The 18,918-nt window shown below is 57.0% G+C and overlaps 1 protein-coding gene across 1 annotated transcript in view; it reads left to right on the forward strand.

Annotated features, from left to right (window-relative positions):
• The first annotated feature begins 7,419 nt into the window (after positions 1-7,419).
• Positions 7,420-18,918, forward strand: part of LOC147091119 (sodium/potassium-transporting ATPase subunit beta-2-like) — a 52,152-nt gene continuing 40,653 nt past the window's right edge. The window contains exons 1-2 of the mRNA XM_085977586.1: positions 7,420-7,713; positions 16,021-16,140. Coding sequence (XP_085833712.1) covers positions 7,695-7,713; positions 16,021-16,140 — 139 coding nt within the window. The 5' untranslated portion in view covers positions 7,420-7,694. The remainder of the gene's footprint in view (positions 7,714-16,020; positions 16,141-18,918) is intronic.

Consider the following 18,918-nt stretch of genomic DNA (forward strand, 5'->3'; position numbering starts at 1 on the left):
GGCTTCAAGCCCAACTCCAGAGACTTCAGCACAAAATCCAGCCCGATATTCCCAGCACAGTACTGAGGGAGCGCCGCACTGTCGGAGGGGCAGTACTGAGGGAGCGCCGCACTGTCGCAGGGGCAGTACTGAGGGAGCGCCGCACTGTCGCAGGGGCAGTACTGAGGGTGTGCCGCACTGTCGGAGGGGCAGTGCTGAGGGAGCGCCGCACTGTCGGAGGGGCAGTACTGAGGGAGCGCCGCACTGTCGCAGGGGCAGTACTGAGGGAGTGCCGCACTGTCGGAGGGGCAGTACTGAGGGAGCGCTGCACTGTCGGAGGGGCAGTACTGAGGGTGTGCCGCACTGTCGGAGGGGCAGTACTGAGGGAGCGCCACACTGTCGGAGGGGCAGTACTGAGGGAGCGCTGCACTGTCGGAGGAGCAGTACTGAGGGAGCGCTGCACTGTCGGAGGAGCAGTACTGAGGGAGCGCCGCACTGTCGGAGGGGCAGTGCTGAGGGAGCGGCGCACTGTCGGAGGGGCAGTACTGAGGGAGCGATGCACTGTCGGAGGGGCAGTACTGAGGGAGCGCCGCACTGTCGGAGGAGCAGTACTGAGGGAGCGCCGCACTGTCGGAGGGGCAGTACTGAGGGAGCGGCGCACTGTCAGAGGGGCAGTACTGAGGGAGCGCTGCACTGTCGGAGGGGCAGTACTGAGGGAGCGGCGCACTGTCGGAGGGGCAGTACTGAGGGAGCGGCGCACTGTCGGAGGGGCAGTACTGAGGGAGCAATGCACTGTAGGAGGTGCCGTTTTCAGATGAGACATTAAACCAAAGCCCCGTCTGGTCTCTCAGGTGAATGTTAAAGATCCCACGACCATGATTGCGAAGAAGACCAGGGGAGTTCTTCCCCGTGTCCTGGTCGTATATTAACCCGTCAACCAACATCACTAAAACAGATTATCTGGTTATTTTCACATGGCTGTTTGTGGGATCTTGCTGTGCTCAAATTAGCAGCAGCATTTCCTACATTACAACAGTAACTACACTTCTGAGGAGGTGAAAGGCGCTGGAGAAATGCAAGACTTTCCTTTATTTTTCTATAAAACAAATACGATCTTTATCATCAACATTGGCCCATTTGTTTAAACAGCAACACTGCCCTCTGGAGAAAGATAGGAAGATAGATCGTGACAAAGCAACATTCTGGAACATTCTGTCAGCTATGAATCAGTGGTAGCACAGGTTAAACACAGGGTAAAGCTCCCTCTACACTGTCCCATCAAACACTCCCAGGGCAGGTACAGGACGGGTTAGATACAGAGTAAAGCTCCCTCTACACTGTCCCATCAAACACTCCCAGGGCAGGTACAGCACGGGTTAGATACAGATTAAAGCTCCCTCTACACTGTCCCATCATACACTCCCAGGGCAGGTACAGCACGGGTTAAATACAGAGTAAAGCTCCCTCTACACTGTCCCATCAAACACTCCCAGGGCAGGTACAGCACGGTTTAGATACAGAGTAAAGCTCCCTCTACACTGTCCCATCAAACACTCCCAGGGCAGGTACAGCACGGGTTAGATACAGAATAAAGCTCCCTCTACACTGTCCCATCAAACACTCCCAGGGCAGGTACAGCACGGGTTAAATACAGAGTAAAGCTCCCTCTACACTGTCCCATCAAACACTCCCAGGGCAGGTACAGCACGGGTTAGATACAGAGTAAAGCTCCCTCTACACTGTCCCGTCAAACATTCCCAGGGCAGGTACAGCACGGGCTAGATACAGAGTAAAGCTCCCTCTACACTGTCCCATCAAACACTCCCAGGGCAGGTACAGCACGGGTTAGATACAGAGTAAAGCTCCCTCTACACTGTCCCATCAAACACTCCCAGGGCAGGTACAGCACGGGTTAGGTACAGATTATAGCTCCCTCTACACTGTCCCATCAAACACTCCCAGGGCAGGTACAGCACGGGTTAGATACAGAGTAAAGCTCCCTCTACACTGTCCCATCAAACACTCCGGGGGCAGGTACAGCACGGGTTAGATACAGAGTAAAGCTCCCTGTACACTGTCCCATCAAACACTCCCAGGGCAGGTACAGCACGGGTTAGATACAGAGTAAAGCTCCCTCTACACTGTCCAGTCAAACATTCCCTTCCCTCTTTTACGCTGCATAAAATGCAACTTTTCCAGATTGTGTTCTCACTCACACTCCATAACCCCATCCTTGCCAAACTCCCTGGCCCCGATTTTCCCCCAGCCGTCAGGCGGGGTTTCAGGCGTGTGGAGGGCGAAAATCCTGTATTTGGGGGTCCCGACACCATCCCGCCCAAAACCCCGCCTCACGTAAGTTTCAGGGGCGGTGGGTACCCGCCCCACACTGGGACCCGCCGAAACCAGGCGGGAAGGGATTAGCGCCAATTAACTGCCTGTGAACAGGTAGCTAACAGGCAGTTTTTAGCCTATTCCCTATTTTGAGGGGTTTCGTGTGGGAATCCCGACGGCTCCAAACCACGCCAGGTAGAGCAGGCGGGCCGTCGGGTTGAAGGACTTGGAGGGGTCGCGATGTTGGCGCTCAGGTGAGTGATGGGTGCATGAGTGCAAAGGTAAGTGTGTTTGGTGTGTCTAAAGTGTGTAAAGAACTTTTACTTACCTGCACTTACCTTCACAGCCTTTCTTCCTGTAGCCGTCGGGAGCGCATCACTCAGCCGGAACTTAAAGCTGTGAACGGCTGCGATCTGTCAAAAGTGACAGCCTTCAGCTTTGAGTGCCGGTAAAAGTTCTAACTGAGTCTGTGCAGAATGACTCATGATAGAACTCAGACTGTCAGTGTTTCACAGCTTCAAACAGCTGTGAAACTCTGATATTTCATCTGTCAAAAACTCTTGACAGATGAAATTGCAGCCTGTGACGTCACCTGTTGCCGGGTGGCCCTTAATTGGCCTGCTGAGCCCGCTGGGCGGGCTCAACAAGGTCAATCAAGGGAAAATCGCGTGGATTGGCTGGATGTCGAAGTAGGCGGGTCAAAAACCCAAAAGGGGAAGTCCCGCCTTCTTCCCGACAGGTTCGGCAAAATCTACCCCCCCTGTTTCCACAAACGAATGAGAAAGAATGAAAGAAAGAAAGAAGGACTTGCATTTGTCCAGCGCCTTTCCCCACCTCAGGACAGCCAATGAAGTACTTTTTTTGAAGTGTGGTCACTGTTGTAATGTAGGAAACGTGGCAGCCAATTTGCGCACAGCAAGCTCCCACAAACAGCAATGTGATAATGACCAGATCATCTGCTTTTCGTGATGTTGGTTGAGGAATAAATATTGGCCCCAGGACACCGGGGTGAACTCCCCCCCCTGCTCTTCTTCAAAATAGAGGCCCTGGGATATTTTACGTCCACCCGAGAGGGCAGAGTTGGGCCTCGGTTTAACGTCTTGTCCGAAAGGCGGAGATGAGGATGAGGATTTTAAACTCAACGTGTTGGGGAATGCAGAAGCAACCTGGGTCAGCGAGGGTCTGGGCAAGCTGAGTTTTGGACAGGTTGGAATCGATGGAAGCAGGAGGTTGGGAGAAAGCGAGCCGCGAAGGTGAGGGCGGAAGATTCGGCAGCGATGGGTGTGAGGCATTGGGCGGAGGTGGGGGACGGTAGTGCAGGTGAAAGTTGAAAGCTAAGTGTGAGCCAAGTCTTACTTCCACTTAACCAGCGACCCCTGACCCTTCCTTAACTGAGGTCACCTCCGTTCATTGAGGTCATGACCAGACACAACTCATACTTGGTCTGAAAGGCGGAGGCCAGCGACACGATGAACCGGCTGTGAACCTTGGCGAGAAGTCGCTTCTCAATGATGGCCGCCTAGAGAGTGAGGAATGGAAATGGGAGTGGGACACGGAGGAATCGGTGAGGGGTGCAACAACAACAACTTGCATTTATACAGCGCCTTTAATGTAGTAAAACGTCCCAAGGCGCTTCACAGGAGCGATTATCAGACAAAATTTGACACCAAGCCACATAAGGAGACATTCGGACAGGTGACGAAAAGCTTGGTCAAAGAGGGAGGATTTTAAGGAGGGTCTTTCCACGCGGGTACACAAAATGAGGGCAGCTTCAGTGTGGCTATGAGTTAGTTTGGAAAAGCGCCCAGGAAAATGCTCAGGAGCGGACAGGAAAGTCGGCCTGGTGTTGAAAGGGGGATGACTGCTGATCCAGGCATGGCAGAGACTGGGGAACGAGGTGGCCAGCACAGCTCAGCTGTGACCCCTGCTGGTCCCCAAAATAATTACCAGACCTTGCTCTACAAGGACTTGCATTTCTCCAGCGCCTTTCACCGCCTCAGGACGTCCCAAAGCGCTTTACAGCCAATGAAGTACTTTTTGAAGTGTGGTCACTGTTGTAATGTGGGAAACGCAGCAGCCCATTTGCGCACAGCAAGCTCCCACAAACTGCAATGTGACAAATGACCAGATAACGTGTTTTTTTAGTGCTGTTGGTTGCGGGATAAATATTGGCCCCAGGACACCGGGGAGAACACCCCCCTGCTCTTCTTCGAAATAGGGGCCGTGGGATCATTTACGTCCACCTGAGGGGGCAGATGGGGCCTCGGTTTAACGTCTCATCCGAAAAACAGCATCTCCGACAGTGCGGTGCTCCCTCAGTGCTGCCCCTCCGACAGTGCGGCGCTTCCTCAGTACTACCCCTCCGACAGCGCGGTGCTCCTTCAGTACTGCCCCTCCGACAGCGCGGTGCTCCTTCAGTACTGTCCCTCCAACAGTGCGGTGCTCCCTCAGTACTGACCCTCCGACAGTGCAGCGCACCCTCAGTACTGACCCTCCGACAGTGCGGTGCTCCCTCAGTACTGACCCTCCGACAGTGCGGCGCACCCTCAGTACTGACCCTCCGACAGTTCGGTGCTCCCTCAGTACTGCCCCTCTGACAGTGCAGCGCTCCCTCAGTATTGCCCCTCCGACAGTGCGGCACTCCCTCAATACTGCCCCTCCGACAGTGCGGCGCTCCCTCATTACTGCCCCTCCAACAGTGCGGCGCTCCCTCAGTACTGCCCCTCCGACAGTGCGGCGCTCCCTCAGTACTGCCCCTCCGACAGTGCGGCGCTCCCTCAGTACTGCCCCTCCGACAGTGTGGCGTACCCTCAGAACGGCGCTCCCTCAGAGGTGAGAGTGCTGCCCACTGAGCCACGGCTGACATGAAGATAAAAATTGAGAGATGACTTTATTCTCAGAATGACGCCTGTCAAAGGAGTTAACCCAAAAAATGATTGGGTGTCATTCCTCGAACTGTGGGACTTGAGATGATTGTGAAAATATAAGGGAGATATTGGGACTGGAGTACCACAATGACATTGCTTGAAACAACAACAACCTGCATTTATATAGCACCTTTAACGTAGTAAAACATCCCAAGGCACTTCACAGGAGCGTAAATCAGACAAAATTTGACACCGAGCCACATAAGGCGATATTAGGAAAGCTGACCAAAAGCTCGGTCAAAGAGGTCGGTTTTAAGGAGCGTCTTAAAGGAGGAGAGAGAGGCGGAGAGGTTTAGGGAGGGAATTCCAGAGCTCGGGGCCCAGGCAGCTGAAGGCACGGCCGCCAATGGTGGAGCGATGGAAATCGGGGGGGTGGACAAGAGGGCAGAATTGGAGGAGCGCAGAGATCTCGGAGGGGTTGTAGGACTGGAGGAGGTTACAGAGATAGGGAGGGGCGAGGCCATGGAGGGATTTGAAAACAAGGCTGAGAATTTTAAAATCGAGGCGGTGCCGGACCGGGAGCCAATGTAGGTCAGCGAGCACGGGGGGTGATGGGTGAACGGGACTCGGGGCGAGTTAGGACACGGGCAGCTGAGTTTTGGATGACCTCTAGTTTACGTAGGGTGGAATGTGGGAGGCCAGCCAGGAGTGCATTGGAATAGTCAAGTCTAGAGGTAACAAAGGCCCGGATGAGGGTTTCAGCAGCGGATGAGCTGAGGTGGGGCAGAGACGGGTGATGTTACGGAGGTGGAAATAGGCGATCTTAGTTATGCTGCGGATATGTGGTCGGAAGCTCACTTCAGGGTCAAATATGACACCCAGGTTGCGAACAGTGAGGTTCAGCCTCAGACAGATGTTAGGGAGTGGGATGGAGTCGGTGGCTAGGGAACGGAGTTTGTGGTGGGGACCAAAAACAATGGCTTCGGTCTTCCCAATATTTAATTGGAGAAAATTTCTGCTCATCCAGAACTGGATGTCGGACAAGCAGTCTGACAATTTAGGCACTGGTAGTTCACAGGCAGTTTTTAGCCCAATCCCTATTTTTATCCCTGAAGTGTGGATTCCCGACGGCTCCAAACCACGCCAAGTTAGCGAGGCGGACCGTCGGGCTGAAGTGCTTGGAGGGGTCGAGATGTCCGGTGTTCAGGTGAGTGATGGGTGCATGAGTGCAGAGGTAAGTGTGTTTGGTGTGTGTAAAGTGTTTAAAGAAGTTTTACTTACCTTTACTTACCTTTACAGCCTTCCTTCCTTCAGGTCTCGGGAGTCCCTCATCTCACCGGCACAGAAAGCAGAATGGCCGCCAGCTGTCAAAAGCTGCAGCATTCAGCTTTCTGTTCTGGAGAGATCTCTAACTGGGTCTGTGGAGAAGGACTCAAGTTAGAAGTCAGATTGTCAGTGTCAGATTGAGAGGGGATCTCATTGAAACTTATAAAATTCTGACAGGACTGGACAGACTAGATGCAGGAAGGATGTTCCCGATGGCGGGGGAGTCCAGAACCAGGGGTCACAGTCTAAGGATAAGGGGTAAGCCATTTAGGACAGAGATGAGGAGGAATTTCTTCACCCAGAGAGTGGTGAACCTGTGGAATTCTCTACCACAGAAGGCAGTAGAGGCCAATTCATTAAATATATTCAAGAAGGAGTTAGATATATTTCTTAAGGCTAAAGGGATCAAGGGATATGGGGAGAAGGCAGGGACAGGATACTGAATTTGGATGATCAGCCATGATCTCATTGAATGGCGGAGCAGGCTCGAGGGGCCGAATGGCCGACTCCTGCTCCTAGTTTCTATGTTTCTATGTTTGACAGCTTCACAGATGAAATGTCAATCCCTGTTGCCGGGTGGCCCTTAATTGGCCTGCTGAGCCCGCTGGGTGGGCTCAACAAGGTCAATCAATGGAAAACCACGTGGGTTGGCCACAATTCGATGGAGGCGGGACGACAGCCCCAAAAAAGTGGGAGTCCCGCCTCCACCACGTCCCCATTGGCAAAATCCAGCCCAAGGGCCTTGGAGAGGAAGGGGAGGTTTCAGATGGGCCGGTAGTTTGCAAGCTCCTGTGCCCCTGGACAACATCACAATGATCACCGCACCATCAGTGGTTGCATCAGTCAAGCATCAGAGGCCAGTTGCCATGGCAGCTTTTATACTCCTACCCCACACCCCAACTTCCAAAGAGTACAGTATTTTTTATTCAACCTGAGATGTATATTGCTTTCTCCCCCTGTAGGTCTAGTAATAACTTAATATTAATAGTTTTATTCCGGTCTCCGACTGCCAAAGGGATAAACATCCTGCCCAGCAGTAGGCAGGAATAGCGCCAACAGAGAGTTTGACAAAGTTTGGATAAGAATACGGACAGGCCTGAATTTAGTGCCTGTCACGAACTCACCCTTGCAAATAAATTCACAGGCCATTCGATGTGGAACCTGGGTATAGGCTGAAATCTTCCCAAAAAAATGACATACCTTAAAAAAGGTAAGCTGGATTTAGATATTTTTTAGCTGCCAGTAGGTCTCCTAAGGCCTAGTGAGGAAAGGCTGTGGGAAAAGGAAAGCTAGGCTCGCATTTCTCCAGCGCCTTTCACCACCTCAGGACGTCCCAAAGCGCTTTACTGCCAATGAAGTACTTCTTTTGAAGTGTAGTCACTGTTGTAATGTGGGAAACAAGGCAGCCAATTAGCGCACAGCAAGCTCCCACAAACAGCAATGTGATAATGACCAGAGCATCTGTTTTGGTGATGTTGGTTGAGGGATTAATATTGGCCACAGGAGGGATAAATGTCTCCAATGCCCTTCTTCGACTAGTGCCCATGGGATCTGTTATGTCCACTTCAGTGAGCAGACGGGGCCTCGGTTTAACGTCTCATCCAAAAGACAGCACCTCAGACAGTGCGGCGCTCCCTCAGTACTGCCCCTCCGACAGTGCGGTGCTCCCTCAGTACTGCCCCTCCCACAGTGCGGTGCTCCCTCAGTACTGCCCCTCCGACAGTGCGGTGCTCCCTCAGTACTGCCCCTCCCACAGTGCGGCGCTCCCTCAGTACTGCCCCTCCGACAGTGCGGCGCTCCCTCAGTACTGCCCCTCCGACAGTGCGGCGCTCCCTCAGTACTGCCCCTCCGACAGTGCGGCGCTCCCTCAGTACTGCCCCTCCCACAGTGCGGCGCTCCCTCAGTACTGCCCCTCCGACAGTGCGGCGCTCCCTCAGTACTGCCCCTCCGACAGTGCGGTGCTCCCTCAGTACTGCCCCTCCGACAGTGCGGCACTCCCTCAGTACTGCCCCTCCGACAGTGCGGCGCTCCCTCAGTAATGCCGCTCTGACAGTGCGGCTCTCCCTCAGTACTGCCCCTCCGACAGTGCAGCGCTCCCTCAGCACTGCCCCTCCGACAGTGCGGTGCTCCCTCAGTACTGCCCCTCCGACAGTGCGGTGCTCCCTCAGTACTGCCCCTCCGGCAGTGCAGTGCTCCCTCAGCACTGCCCCTCCGACAGTGCCGGGCTCCCTCAGTACTGCCGCTCTGACAGTGCGGCGCTCCCTCAGTACTGCCCCTCCGACAGTGCGGCGCTCCCTCAGCACTGCCCCTCCGACAGTGCGGCGCTCCCTCAGTACTGCCCCTCCGACAGTGCGGCGCTCCCTCAGTACTGCCCCTCCGACAGTGCGGCGCTCCCTCAGTACTGCCCCTCCGACAGTGCGGCGCTCCCTCAGTACTGCCCCTCCGACACTGTCGGAGTTGCTGTCTGTCGGGTAAGACATTAAACTGTCTGCCCTCCCGGGTGGACGTAAAAGATCCCAGGGCCACTATTTCGAAGAAGAGCAGGGGGGGGAGTTCTCCCCGGTGTCCTGGGGCCAATATTTATCCCTCAACCAACATCACTAAATCAGATGATCTGGTCATTATCACATTGCTGTTCGTGGGAGCTTGCTGTGCGCAAATTGTCTGCTGCGTTTCCTACATTACAACAGTGACTACACTTCAAAAAAATTACTTCATTGGCTGTGAAGCGCTTTGGGACGCTCTGAGGTGGTGAAAGGCGCTGGAGAAATGTGGGACTTTCTTTTAAATTTGACTTGTATTCCCTCGAGTTTAGAAGATTAAGGGGTGATCTAATCAAGGTGTTGAAGATGATTAAAGGAGTTGATCGGGTGGAGAGAGAGAAACGATTTCCTCCGGTGGGGGGTGTCCAGAACAAGGGGGCAGAACCTTAAAATTAGAGCCAGGCCGTTCAGGGGTGATGTCAGGAAGCACTTCTTCACACAAAGGCTGGTGTAAATCCAGAACTCTCACCCCCAAAAAGCTGTCGAGGCTGGGGGTCAATTGGAAATTTCAAAACTGAGATTGATAGATTTTTGTTGGCTAAGGGTACTCAGGGTACCGGACCAAGGCGGGTGGATGGAGTTAAGATACAGATCAGCCCTGATCTCATTGAATGGCGGAACAGGCTCAAGGGGCTGAATGGCCTCCTCCTGTTCCTGTGCAACAGGCTCGAGGGGCTGAATGGCCTCCTCCTGTTCCTGTGTAACAGGCTCGAGGGGGCTGAATGGCCTCCTCCTGTTCCTGTGTAACAGGCTCAAGGGGCTGAATGGGCCTCCTCCTGTTCCTGTTTAACGGGCTCGAGGGGCTGAACGGCCTCTCCTGTTCCTGTGTAACAGGCTCGAGGGGCTGAATGGCCACCTCCTGGTCCTGTATTGAGGCTAGAGGGGCTGAATGGGCCTCCTCCTGTTCCTGTGTAACAGGCTCGAGGGGGCTGAATGGCCTCCTCCAGTTCCCGTGTAACAGGCTCGAGGGGCTGAATGGCCTCCTCCTGTTCCTGTGCAACAGGCTCGAGGGGCTGAATGGCCTCCTCCTGTTCCTGTGTAACAGGCTCGAGGGGGCTGAATGGCCTCCTCCAGTTCCCGTGTAACAGGCTCGAGGGGCTGAATGGCCTCCTCCAGTTCCTGTTTAACGGGCTCGAGGGGCTGAACAGCCTCTCCTGTTCTTGTGTAACAGGCTCGAGGGTCTGAATGGCCTCCTCCTGTTCCTGTGTAACAGGCTCGAGGGGCTGAATGGCCACCTCCTGTTCCTGTGTAAGAGGCTCGAGGGGTTGAATGGGCCTCCTCCTGTCCCTGTGTAACAGGCTCGAGGGGCTGAATGGCCTCCTCCTGTTCCTGTGCAACAGGCTCGAGGGGCTGAATGGCCTCCTCCTGTTCCTGTGTAACAGGCTCGAGTGGGCTGAATGGCCTCCTCCTGTTCCCGTGTAACAGGCTCGAGGGGCTGAATGGCCTCCTCCTGTTCCTGTTTAATGGGCTCGAGGGGCTGAACGGCCTCTCCTGTTCCTGTGTAACAGGCTCGAGGGGGCTGAATGGCCTCCTCCTGTTCCCGTGTAACAGGCTCGAGCGGCTGAATGGGCCTTCTCCTGTTCCTGTTTAACGGGCTCGAGGGGCTGAACAGCCTCTCCTGTTCCTGTGCAACAGGCTCGAGGGACAGAATGGCCTCCTCCTGTTCCTGTGTAACAGGCTCGAGGGGCTGAATGGCCGCCTCCTGTTCTTGTATTGAGGCTCGAGGCGCTGAACGGGCCTCCTCCTGTTCCTGTGTAACAGGCTCGAGGGTCTGAATGGCCTCCTCCTGTTCCTGTGTAACAGGCTCGAGGGGCTGAATGGCCACCTCCTGTTCCTGTGTAAGAGGCTCGAGGGGCTGAATGGGCCTCCTCCTGTCCCTGTGTAACAGGCTCGAGGGGCTGAATGGCCTCCTCCTGTTCCAGTGTAACAGGCTTGAGGGGCTGAATGGCCTTCTCCTGTTCCTGTGTAAGAGGCTCGAGGGGCTGAATGGGCCTCCAGCTGTCACTGTGTAACAGGCTCGAGGGGCTGAATGGCCTCCTCCTGTTCCTGTGTAACAGGCTCGAGAGGCTGAATGGACTCCTCCTGTTCCTGTGTAAGAGGCTCGAGGGGCTGAATGGGCCTCCTCCTGTTCCTGTGTAAGAGGCTCGAGGGGCTGAATGGGCCTCCTCCTGTTCCTGTGTAACAGGCTCGAGGGGCTGAATGGCCTCCTCCTGTTCCTGTGTAACAGGCTCGAGGGGCTGAATGGACCGCCTCCTGTTCCTGCGTAACAGGCTCGAGGGGCTGAATGGCCTCCTCCTGTTCCTGTGTAACAGGCTCGAGGGGCTGAATGGCCTCCTCCTGTTCCTGTGTAACAGGCTCGAGGGGCTGAATGGCCTCCTCCTGTTCCTGTGTAACAGGCTTGAGGGGCTGAATGGCCTCCTCCTGTTCCTGTGTAACAGGCTCGAGGGGCTGAATGGCCTCCTCCTGTTCCGAGTGCTTCCTACGCGTCCGCTGGACAGGTGCACCGGTGTAAGGGCGGCAAGTGAGGACAGGATTGACGCTCGGCCTCTTGAAGCCGTTTAGCCTGCCCACTGGGCACTGATGAAGACTGACCAGGTGCCGAGGTGTAGGAGGTGCTGGTAGACGTCTACCTACCCACCTAGAAAGAAAGACTTGCATTTCCACCACCGAACGTCCCAAAGCGCTTTACAGCCAATGAAGTACTTTTTGAAGTGTAGTCACTGTTGTAATGTGGGAAACGCGGCAGCCAACGTTCGCACAGCAAGCTCCCACAAACAGCGATGTGATAATGACCAGATCATCTGTTTTAGCGATGTAGATTGAGGGAAAAATATTGAGCCAAGACCCCTGCTCGAAATAGTGGCCGTGGGATCTTTTACGCCCACCTTAGAGGGCAGACGAGGCCTTGGTTTAATGTATCATTCTGAAAGACAGCGCCTCCGACAGTACAGCACTCCCTCAGTACTGCCCCTCCGACAGTGCGGCGTTCACTCAGTACTGCGCCTCCGACAATGCAGCGCTCCCTCAATACTGCCCCTCTGATTGTGCAGCGCTCCCTCGGTACTGCCCCTCCGACAGTACGGCGCTCCCTCAGTACTGCCCCTCCGACAGTGCAGCGCTCCCTCAGTACGGCCCCTCCGACCGTGCAGCGCTCCCTCAGTACTGCCCCTCTGACAGGGCGGCGCTCACTCAGTACTGCCCCTCCGACAGTGCGGCGCTCCCTCAGTACTGCACCTCCGACAGTGCGGCGCTCCCTCAGTACTGCACCTCCGACAGTGCGGCGCTCCCTCAGTACTGCCCCTCCGACAGTGCAGCGCTCCCTCAATACTGACCCTCCGACAGTGCAATGCTCCCTCAGTACTGCCCCTCCGACAGTGCGGCGCTCCCTCAGTACTGCCCCTCCGACAGTGCGGCGCTCCCTCAGTACTGCTCCTCCGACAGTGTGGCGCTCACTCAGTACTGCCCCTCCGACTGTGCAGCGCTCCCTCAGTAGTGCCCCTCCGACAGTGTGGCGCTCGCTCCGTACTGCCCCTCCGACAGTGCAGCGCTCCCTCAGTACTGCCCCTCCGACAGTGCGGCGCTCCCTCAGCACTGCCCCTCCGACAGTGCAGTGCTCTCTCAGCACTGCCCCTCCGACAGTGCAGCGCTCCCTCAGTACTGCCCCTCCGACAGTGCGGCGCTCCCTCAGTACTGCCCCTCCGACAGTGCGGCGCTCCCTCAGTACTGCCCCTCCGACAGTGCAGCGCTCCCTCAGCACTGCCCCTCCGACAGTGCAGTGCTCCCTCAGTACTGCCCCTCCGACAGTGCGGCGCTCCCTCAGTACTGCCCCTCCGACAGTGCGGCGCTCCCTCAGCACTGCCCCTCCGACAATGCAGTGCTCCCTCAGTACTGCCTCTCCGACAGTGCAGTGCTCCCTCAGTACTGCCCCTCCGACAGTGCAGCGCTCCCTCAGTACTGACCCTCCGACAGTGCAATGCTCCCTCAGTACTGCCCCTCCGACAGGGCGGCGCTCCCTCAGTACTGCCCCTCCGACAGTGCGGCGCTCCCTCAGTACTGCCCCTCCGACAGTGCGGCGCTCCCTCAGTACTGCTCCTCCGACAGTGCGGCGCTCACTCAGTACTGCCCCTCCGACAGTGCGGCGCTCCCTCAGTACTGCCCCTCCGACAGTGCGGCGCTCCCTCAGTACTGCCCCTCCGACAGTGCTGTGTTCCCTCAGTACTGCCCCTCCGACAATGCAGCGCTCCCTCAGCACTGCCCCTCCGACAGTGCAGTGCTCCCTCAGTACTGCCCCTCCGACAGTGCGGCGCTCCCTCAGTACTGCCCCTCCGACAGTGCGGCGCTCCCTCAGTACTGCCTCTCCGACAGTGCAGTGCTCCCTCAGTACTGCCCCTCCAACAGTGCAGCGCTCCCTCAGTACTGACCCTCCGACAGTGCAATGCTCCCTCAGTACTGCCCCTCCGACAGGGCGGCGCTCCCTCAGTACTGCCCCTCCGACAGTGCGGCGCTCCCTCAGTACTGCCCCTCCGACAGTGCGGCGCTCCCTCAGTACTGCTCCTCCGACAGTGCGGCGCTCACTCAGTACTGCCCCTCCGACAGTGTGGCGCTCCCTCAGTACTGCCCCTCCGACAGTGCGGCGCTCCCTCAGTACTGCTCCTCCGACAGTGCGGCGCTCACTCAGTACTGCCCCTCCGACAGTGCGGCGCTCCCTCAGCACTGCCCCTCCGACAGTGCAGTGCTCCCTCAGTACTGCCCCTCCGACAGTGCAGTGCTCCCTCAGTACTGCCCCTCCGACAGTGCTGCGTTCCCTCAGTACTGTCCCTGCGACAGTGCTGCGTTCCCTCAGTACTGCCCCTCCGACAGTGCAGTGCTCCCTCAGTACTGCCCCTCCGACAGTGCAGTGCTCCCTCAGTACTGCCCCTCCGACAGTGCGGCGCTCCCTCAGTACTGCTCCTCCGACAGTGCAGTGCTCCCTCAGTACTGCCCCTCCGACAGTGCGGTGCTCCCTCAGTACTGCCCCTCCGACAGTGCGGCGCTCCCTCAGCACTGCCCCTCCGACAGTGCAGTGCTCCCTCAGTACTGCCCCTCTGACAGTGCAGTGCTCCCTCAGTACTGCCCCTCCGACAGTGCTGCGTTCCCTCAGTACTGTCCCTGCGACAGTGCTGCGTTCCCTCAGTACTGCCCCTCCGACAATGCGACGCTCCCTCAGTACTGTCCCTGCGACAGTGCGGCGCTCCCTCAGTACTGCCACTCCGACAGTGCTGCGTTCCCTCAGTACTGTCCCTGCGACAGTGCTGCGTTCCCTCAGTACTGCCCCTCCGACAGTGCAGTGCTCCCTCAGTACTGCCCCTCCGACAGTGCAGTGCTCCCTCAGTACTGTCCCTGCGACAGTGCGGCGCTCCCTCAGTACTGTCCCTGCGACAGTGCGGCGCTCCCTCAGTACTGCCACTCCGACAGTGCTGCGTTCCCTCAGTACTGTCCCTGCGACAGTGCTGCGTTCCCTCAGTACTGCCCCTCCGACAGTGCAGTGCTCCCTCAGTACTGCCCCTCCGACAGTGCAGTGCTCCCTCAGTACTGCCCCTCCGACAGTGCAGTGCTCCCTCAGTACTGCCCCTCCGACAGTGCAGTGCTCCCTCAGTACTGTCCCTGCGACAGTGCAGTGCTCCCTCAGTACTGCCCCTCCGACAGTGCAGTGCTCCCTCAGTACTGCCCCTCCGACAGTGCTGCGTTCCCTCAGTACTGCCCCTCCGACAGTGCTGCGTTCCCTCAGTACTGCCCCTCCGACAGTGCTGCGTTCCCTCAGTACTGTCCCTGCGACAGTGCAGTGCTCCCTCAGTACTGCCCCTCCGACAGTGCAGTGCTCCCTCAGCACTGCCCCTCTGACAGTGCGGCGCTCCCTCAGTACTGCCCCTCCGACAGTGCAGCGCTCCCTCAGTACTACCCCTCTGACAGTGCAGCGCTCCCTCAGTACTGCCCCTCCGACAGTGCAGTGCTCCCTCAGTACTGCCCCTCCGACAGTGCAGTGCTCCCTCAGTACTGCCCCTCCGACAGTGCTGCGTTCCCTCAGTACTGCCCCTCCGACAGTGCAGCGCTCCCTCAGTACTGCCCCTCCGACAGTGCGGCGCTCCCTCAGTACTGCCACTCCGACAGTGCGGTGCTCCCTCAGTACTGCCACTCCGACAGTGCTGCGTTCCCTCAGTACTGCCCCTCCGACAGTGCAGTGCTCCCTCAGCACTGCCCCTCCGACAGTGCAGTGCTCCCTCAGCACTGCCCCTCCGACAGTGCTGCGTTCCCTCAGTACTGCCACTCCGACAGTGCAGTGCTCCCTCAGTACTGCCCCTCCGACAGTGCTGCGTTCCCTCAGTACTGCCCCTCCGACAGTGCAGTGCTCCCTCAGCACTGCCCCTCCGACAGTGCAGTGCTCCCTCAGCACTGCCCCTCCGACAGTGCTGCGTTCCCTCAGTACTGCCACTCCGACAGTGCAGTGCTCCCTCAGTACTGCCCCTCCGACAGTGCTGCGTTCCCTCAGTACTGCCCCTCCGACAGTGCAGTGCTCCCTCAGTACTGCGCTGGGAGTGTCGGTCTAGCTTTTGTGCTCACGTCTCTGGAGGTGGGACCTGAACCCGCGAGCTTCTGTCTCAGAGGCGAGGGAGCGCGATCCACAGCTGACACTGGGGCACCTGTAATGGGGAATTGGAAGCAGGGGGAGTAAGGAAGTGCCTTTGAACGCAATGGGAATACATCCTGCATTAATATTAATGAGGGGGCGGGGGGAAGGTGTGGATTTGCAGGCATGAATATTAAGCAGGAGGAGGATTATAAAGCTCCTGGACTTTGAGAGCAAGCCAATGCATCTTTGCGAGCACTGGACTGGCTGCAGGGCAGAGACTGTCTGGCAGTGCCTGAATCTGCCTTTGTAAAGGGGGAAGAGAGGGAGCCCCTTACTGACTCGCAACTTTCTTTCGCCCCCCATCCAGTTGTGGTGACGATGGCCCCCAAGGACAAGCGGTCTTGCGGGCAGATGATGGACGAGTGGCGGGAGTTTCTGTGGAACCCGAGGACCCAGGAGTTCATGGGCAGGACGGGCACCAGCTGGGGTGAGTCGTGGGGAGCGGAGCGCTTGTCGCAAAGCAACAGAAAAAAAACACACTGGGCATTCTTAGCCTCTCTGCAACAATAGCAACAGAAGGGATTGAGCTGTCTCACCGGGGCTGGGTCTTTGCATGCAATGGGGACTCACCGGTTGAGGATCCTGTTGCTGCTCTTCCAGACTCCCGTCCCTGATCCAAAGGGATCTTGAGAATTTCGAAGGGGCTAGCTTTGCAAGGGGTGGTGTATTACCTGTTCAGGACTGCCACTGACTGCTGGAGGGTGTGAAATGTCTGCAGGAAAGAAGGGTTGTTGCGGTGGGGTGTGTGTGGCGGGGAGAGAGAGGGGCTGGATTTCCCCGGCTGGGGACATATTGGCAACACTCCCTGATAGTCCCACAGTCCCTTCGCTTCCAAGTTAGCTGCAACGGGAGAGCTCCCCGGTGTTTGATGTTTGTAGGGAGCGTTTGGTGAGCGGCATCAGAACTAAGGGGTGTGACCCTCAATAAAGGGGCTAAGATCCCCCAAAACATCTTCTTCTTAGGCAGTCCCTCGGAACCGAGGATGACTTGCTTCCACACTAAGAATGAGTTCTCAGGTGACTGATGAGTCCAATGCGGGACCGACAGTCTCTGTCACAGGTGGGGCAGACGGTGGTTGAAGGGGCGGGTGGGTGGGGTGCTTGGGTTGACGTGCGCTCCTCGCGCTGCCTGCGCTTGGCTTCCGCTTGCTCCCGGCGAAGAGACTCGAGGTGTTCGGCGCCTTCCCGGATGCTTCTCCTCCACTTTGTGCGGTCTTGGGCCAGGGATTCCCAGGTGTCGGTGGGGGGATGTTACACTTTTTCAAGGAGGCTTTGAGGGGACAATACAGGGGGGCTAGACCCTCCCCTCCTCCCGAATACAGGGGGCTAGACTCCCAATACGAAAACACATGGAGAATTTCCAAGGGCAGTCCTGGGCACACCTGGGCACAGGTAGGCAGAAATCCGATGACCCTGGGAATTTGCCCCTCGCCCCCCCCCTCCCACCTAAGCTTGGGTCTGGGGGTCCTCCCACCCGTTTGAGACGGAATGGGAATGGGACGTCTGCGGTGTTCCGGGTTGGGTTCCTGGTGGGAGCATCGAGGCAAGGCGGCTCGGAACTTCAGGAAACGTGCTGAAAAATGTACACTCTGATACCCGTCCAAGGGCACTGCGGCGGGGGGGGGGGGAAGGGCAGTTTTTATTTCTGTTCTCAGTTGCTTTCGTGGCTCCCAATGTCACCTGTTCACGGACTGTGCCCGAAAACCGGTTCTGCGGCTTTGTGTGTGTGTGTGTGTGTGTGTGTGTAATAATCCGGCTCTCGCTGAATGGCCCACAGACTCTCTGGTTTTTAATATTAATACTTCTGGGCAGCTGCCTCTGCCCCCTCTCGGCGATGTTTTGGAGGTGGGGTCGACAGGCTGGAGATCGTCCCGGGGAGGAGACGGGGGGGGAGGGTGAAGGAGACTGACTTGTCCCTCTTCCATGCTCCGACCTCCAGCATTCACAAGTGGGGAGAGAGAGAGAGAGAGAGAGGGGGGAAATAACGACAAAAAACGCTGGAAAAACTCAGCAGGCAACGTCCGTGGAGAGAGAAACAAGAGTTAACGTTTCAGGTGGAAACCCTTCGTCAGAACTGAGAACAAAAGGCAGGAAATGAAACCGATTAAAAGGCCAGTTTGGGGGCTGGGCAATGGGGGAGGGGATGAAAGAAGAGACATTAAGAGATATTCAAGGTGAGACGAGATGGTAATTGGACCGGTAAAGAGACAAAGGATGGCTCTAGATGAAGTGTGAAATGCGCTGGCAGAGTGAAAGACAGCTGCCGTGTGGGAGAGAGAAAGGGAAAAGGCACAAACCAAAAGGGGTGGATAAAAAATATATAGAAATGTAATAGGGGCCGAGGTTATGATCTGATATTGTTGAACTCGATATTGAGTCCGGAAGGCTGTAAAGTGCCTAATCGGAAGATGAGGTGGAGAGAGAGAGAGAGAGAGAGGGGTGGGGGTGGGGAATGAGATTTTACTCCAATCTAATAGGATCTGGAACTGTCGCTCTGTAACCCAGGCAGCTGCTGTTGGATTGCACCCACCAGATGGGTTTTAATCCTGCACAGACCTAAATCTTTTTTGTGTCTCTTATAGAAAGCCCCCGAAATAAAATAATTACAAAATTGAGCGGTGCCCCTCCGACAGTGCCGCGTTCCCTCAGTACTGCCCCCCCGACAGTGCGCCACTCCCTCAGTACTGCCCCTCTGACAGTGCGTCTCTCACTCAGTACTGCCCCTCCGACAGTGCAGCGCTCCCTCAGTACTGCCCCTCCGACAGTGCGGCGCTCCCTCAGTACTGCCCCTCTGACAGTGCGGCGCTCCCTCAGTACTGCCCCTCTGACAGTGCGGCGCTCCCTCAGTACTGCCCCTCCAACAGTGCGGCGCTCCCTCAGTGCTGCCCCTCCGACAGTGCAGAGCTCCCTCAGTACTGCCCCTCCGACAGTGCGGCGCTCCCTCAGTACTGCCCCTCCGACAGTGCGGCGCTCCCTCAGTACTGCCCCTCCGACAGTGCGGCGCTCCCTCAGTACTGCCCCTCCGACAGTGCGGCGCTCCCTCAGTGCTGCCCCTCCGACAGTGCGGCGCTCCCTCAGTACTGCCCCTCCGACAGTGCGGCGCTCCCTCAGTACTGCCCCTCCGACAGTGCGGCGCTCCCTCAGTACTGCCCCTCCGACAGTGCAACGCTCCCTCAGTACTGCCCCTCCGACAGTGCGGCACTCCC

This window comes from Somniosus microcephalus, unplaced genomic scaffold, assembly GCF_052327205.1.
Source record: "Somniosus microcephalus isolate GS21.2 unplaced genomic scaffold, FLI_Smic_1.0 unresolved_chr4, whole genome shotgun sequence".
Taxonomy (NCBI): domain Eukaryota; kingdom Metazoa; phylum Chordata; class Chondrichthyes; order Squaliformes; family Somniosidae; genus Somniosus; species Somniosus microcephalus.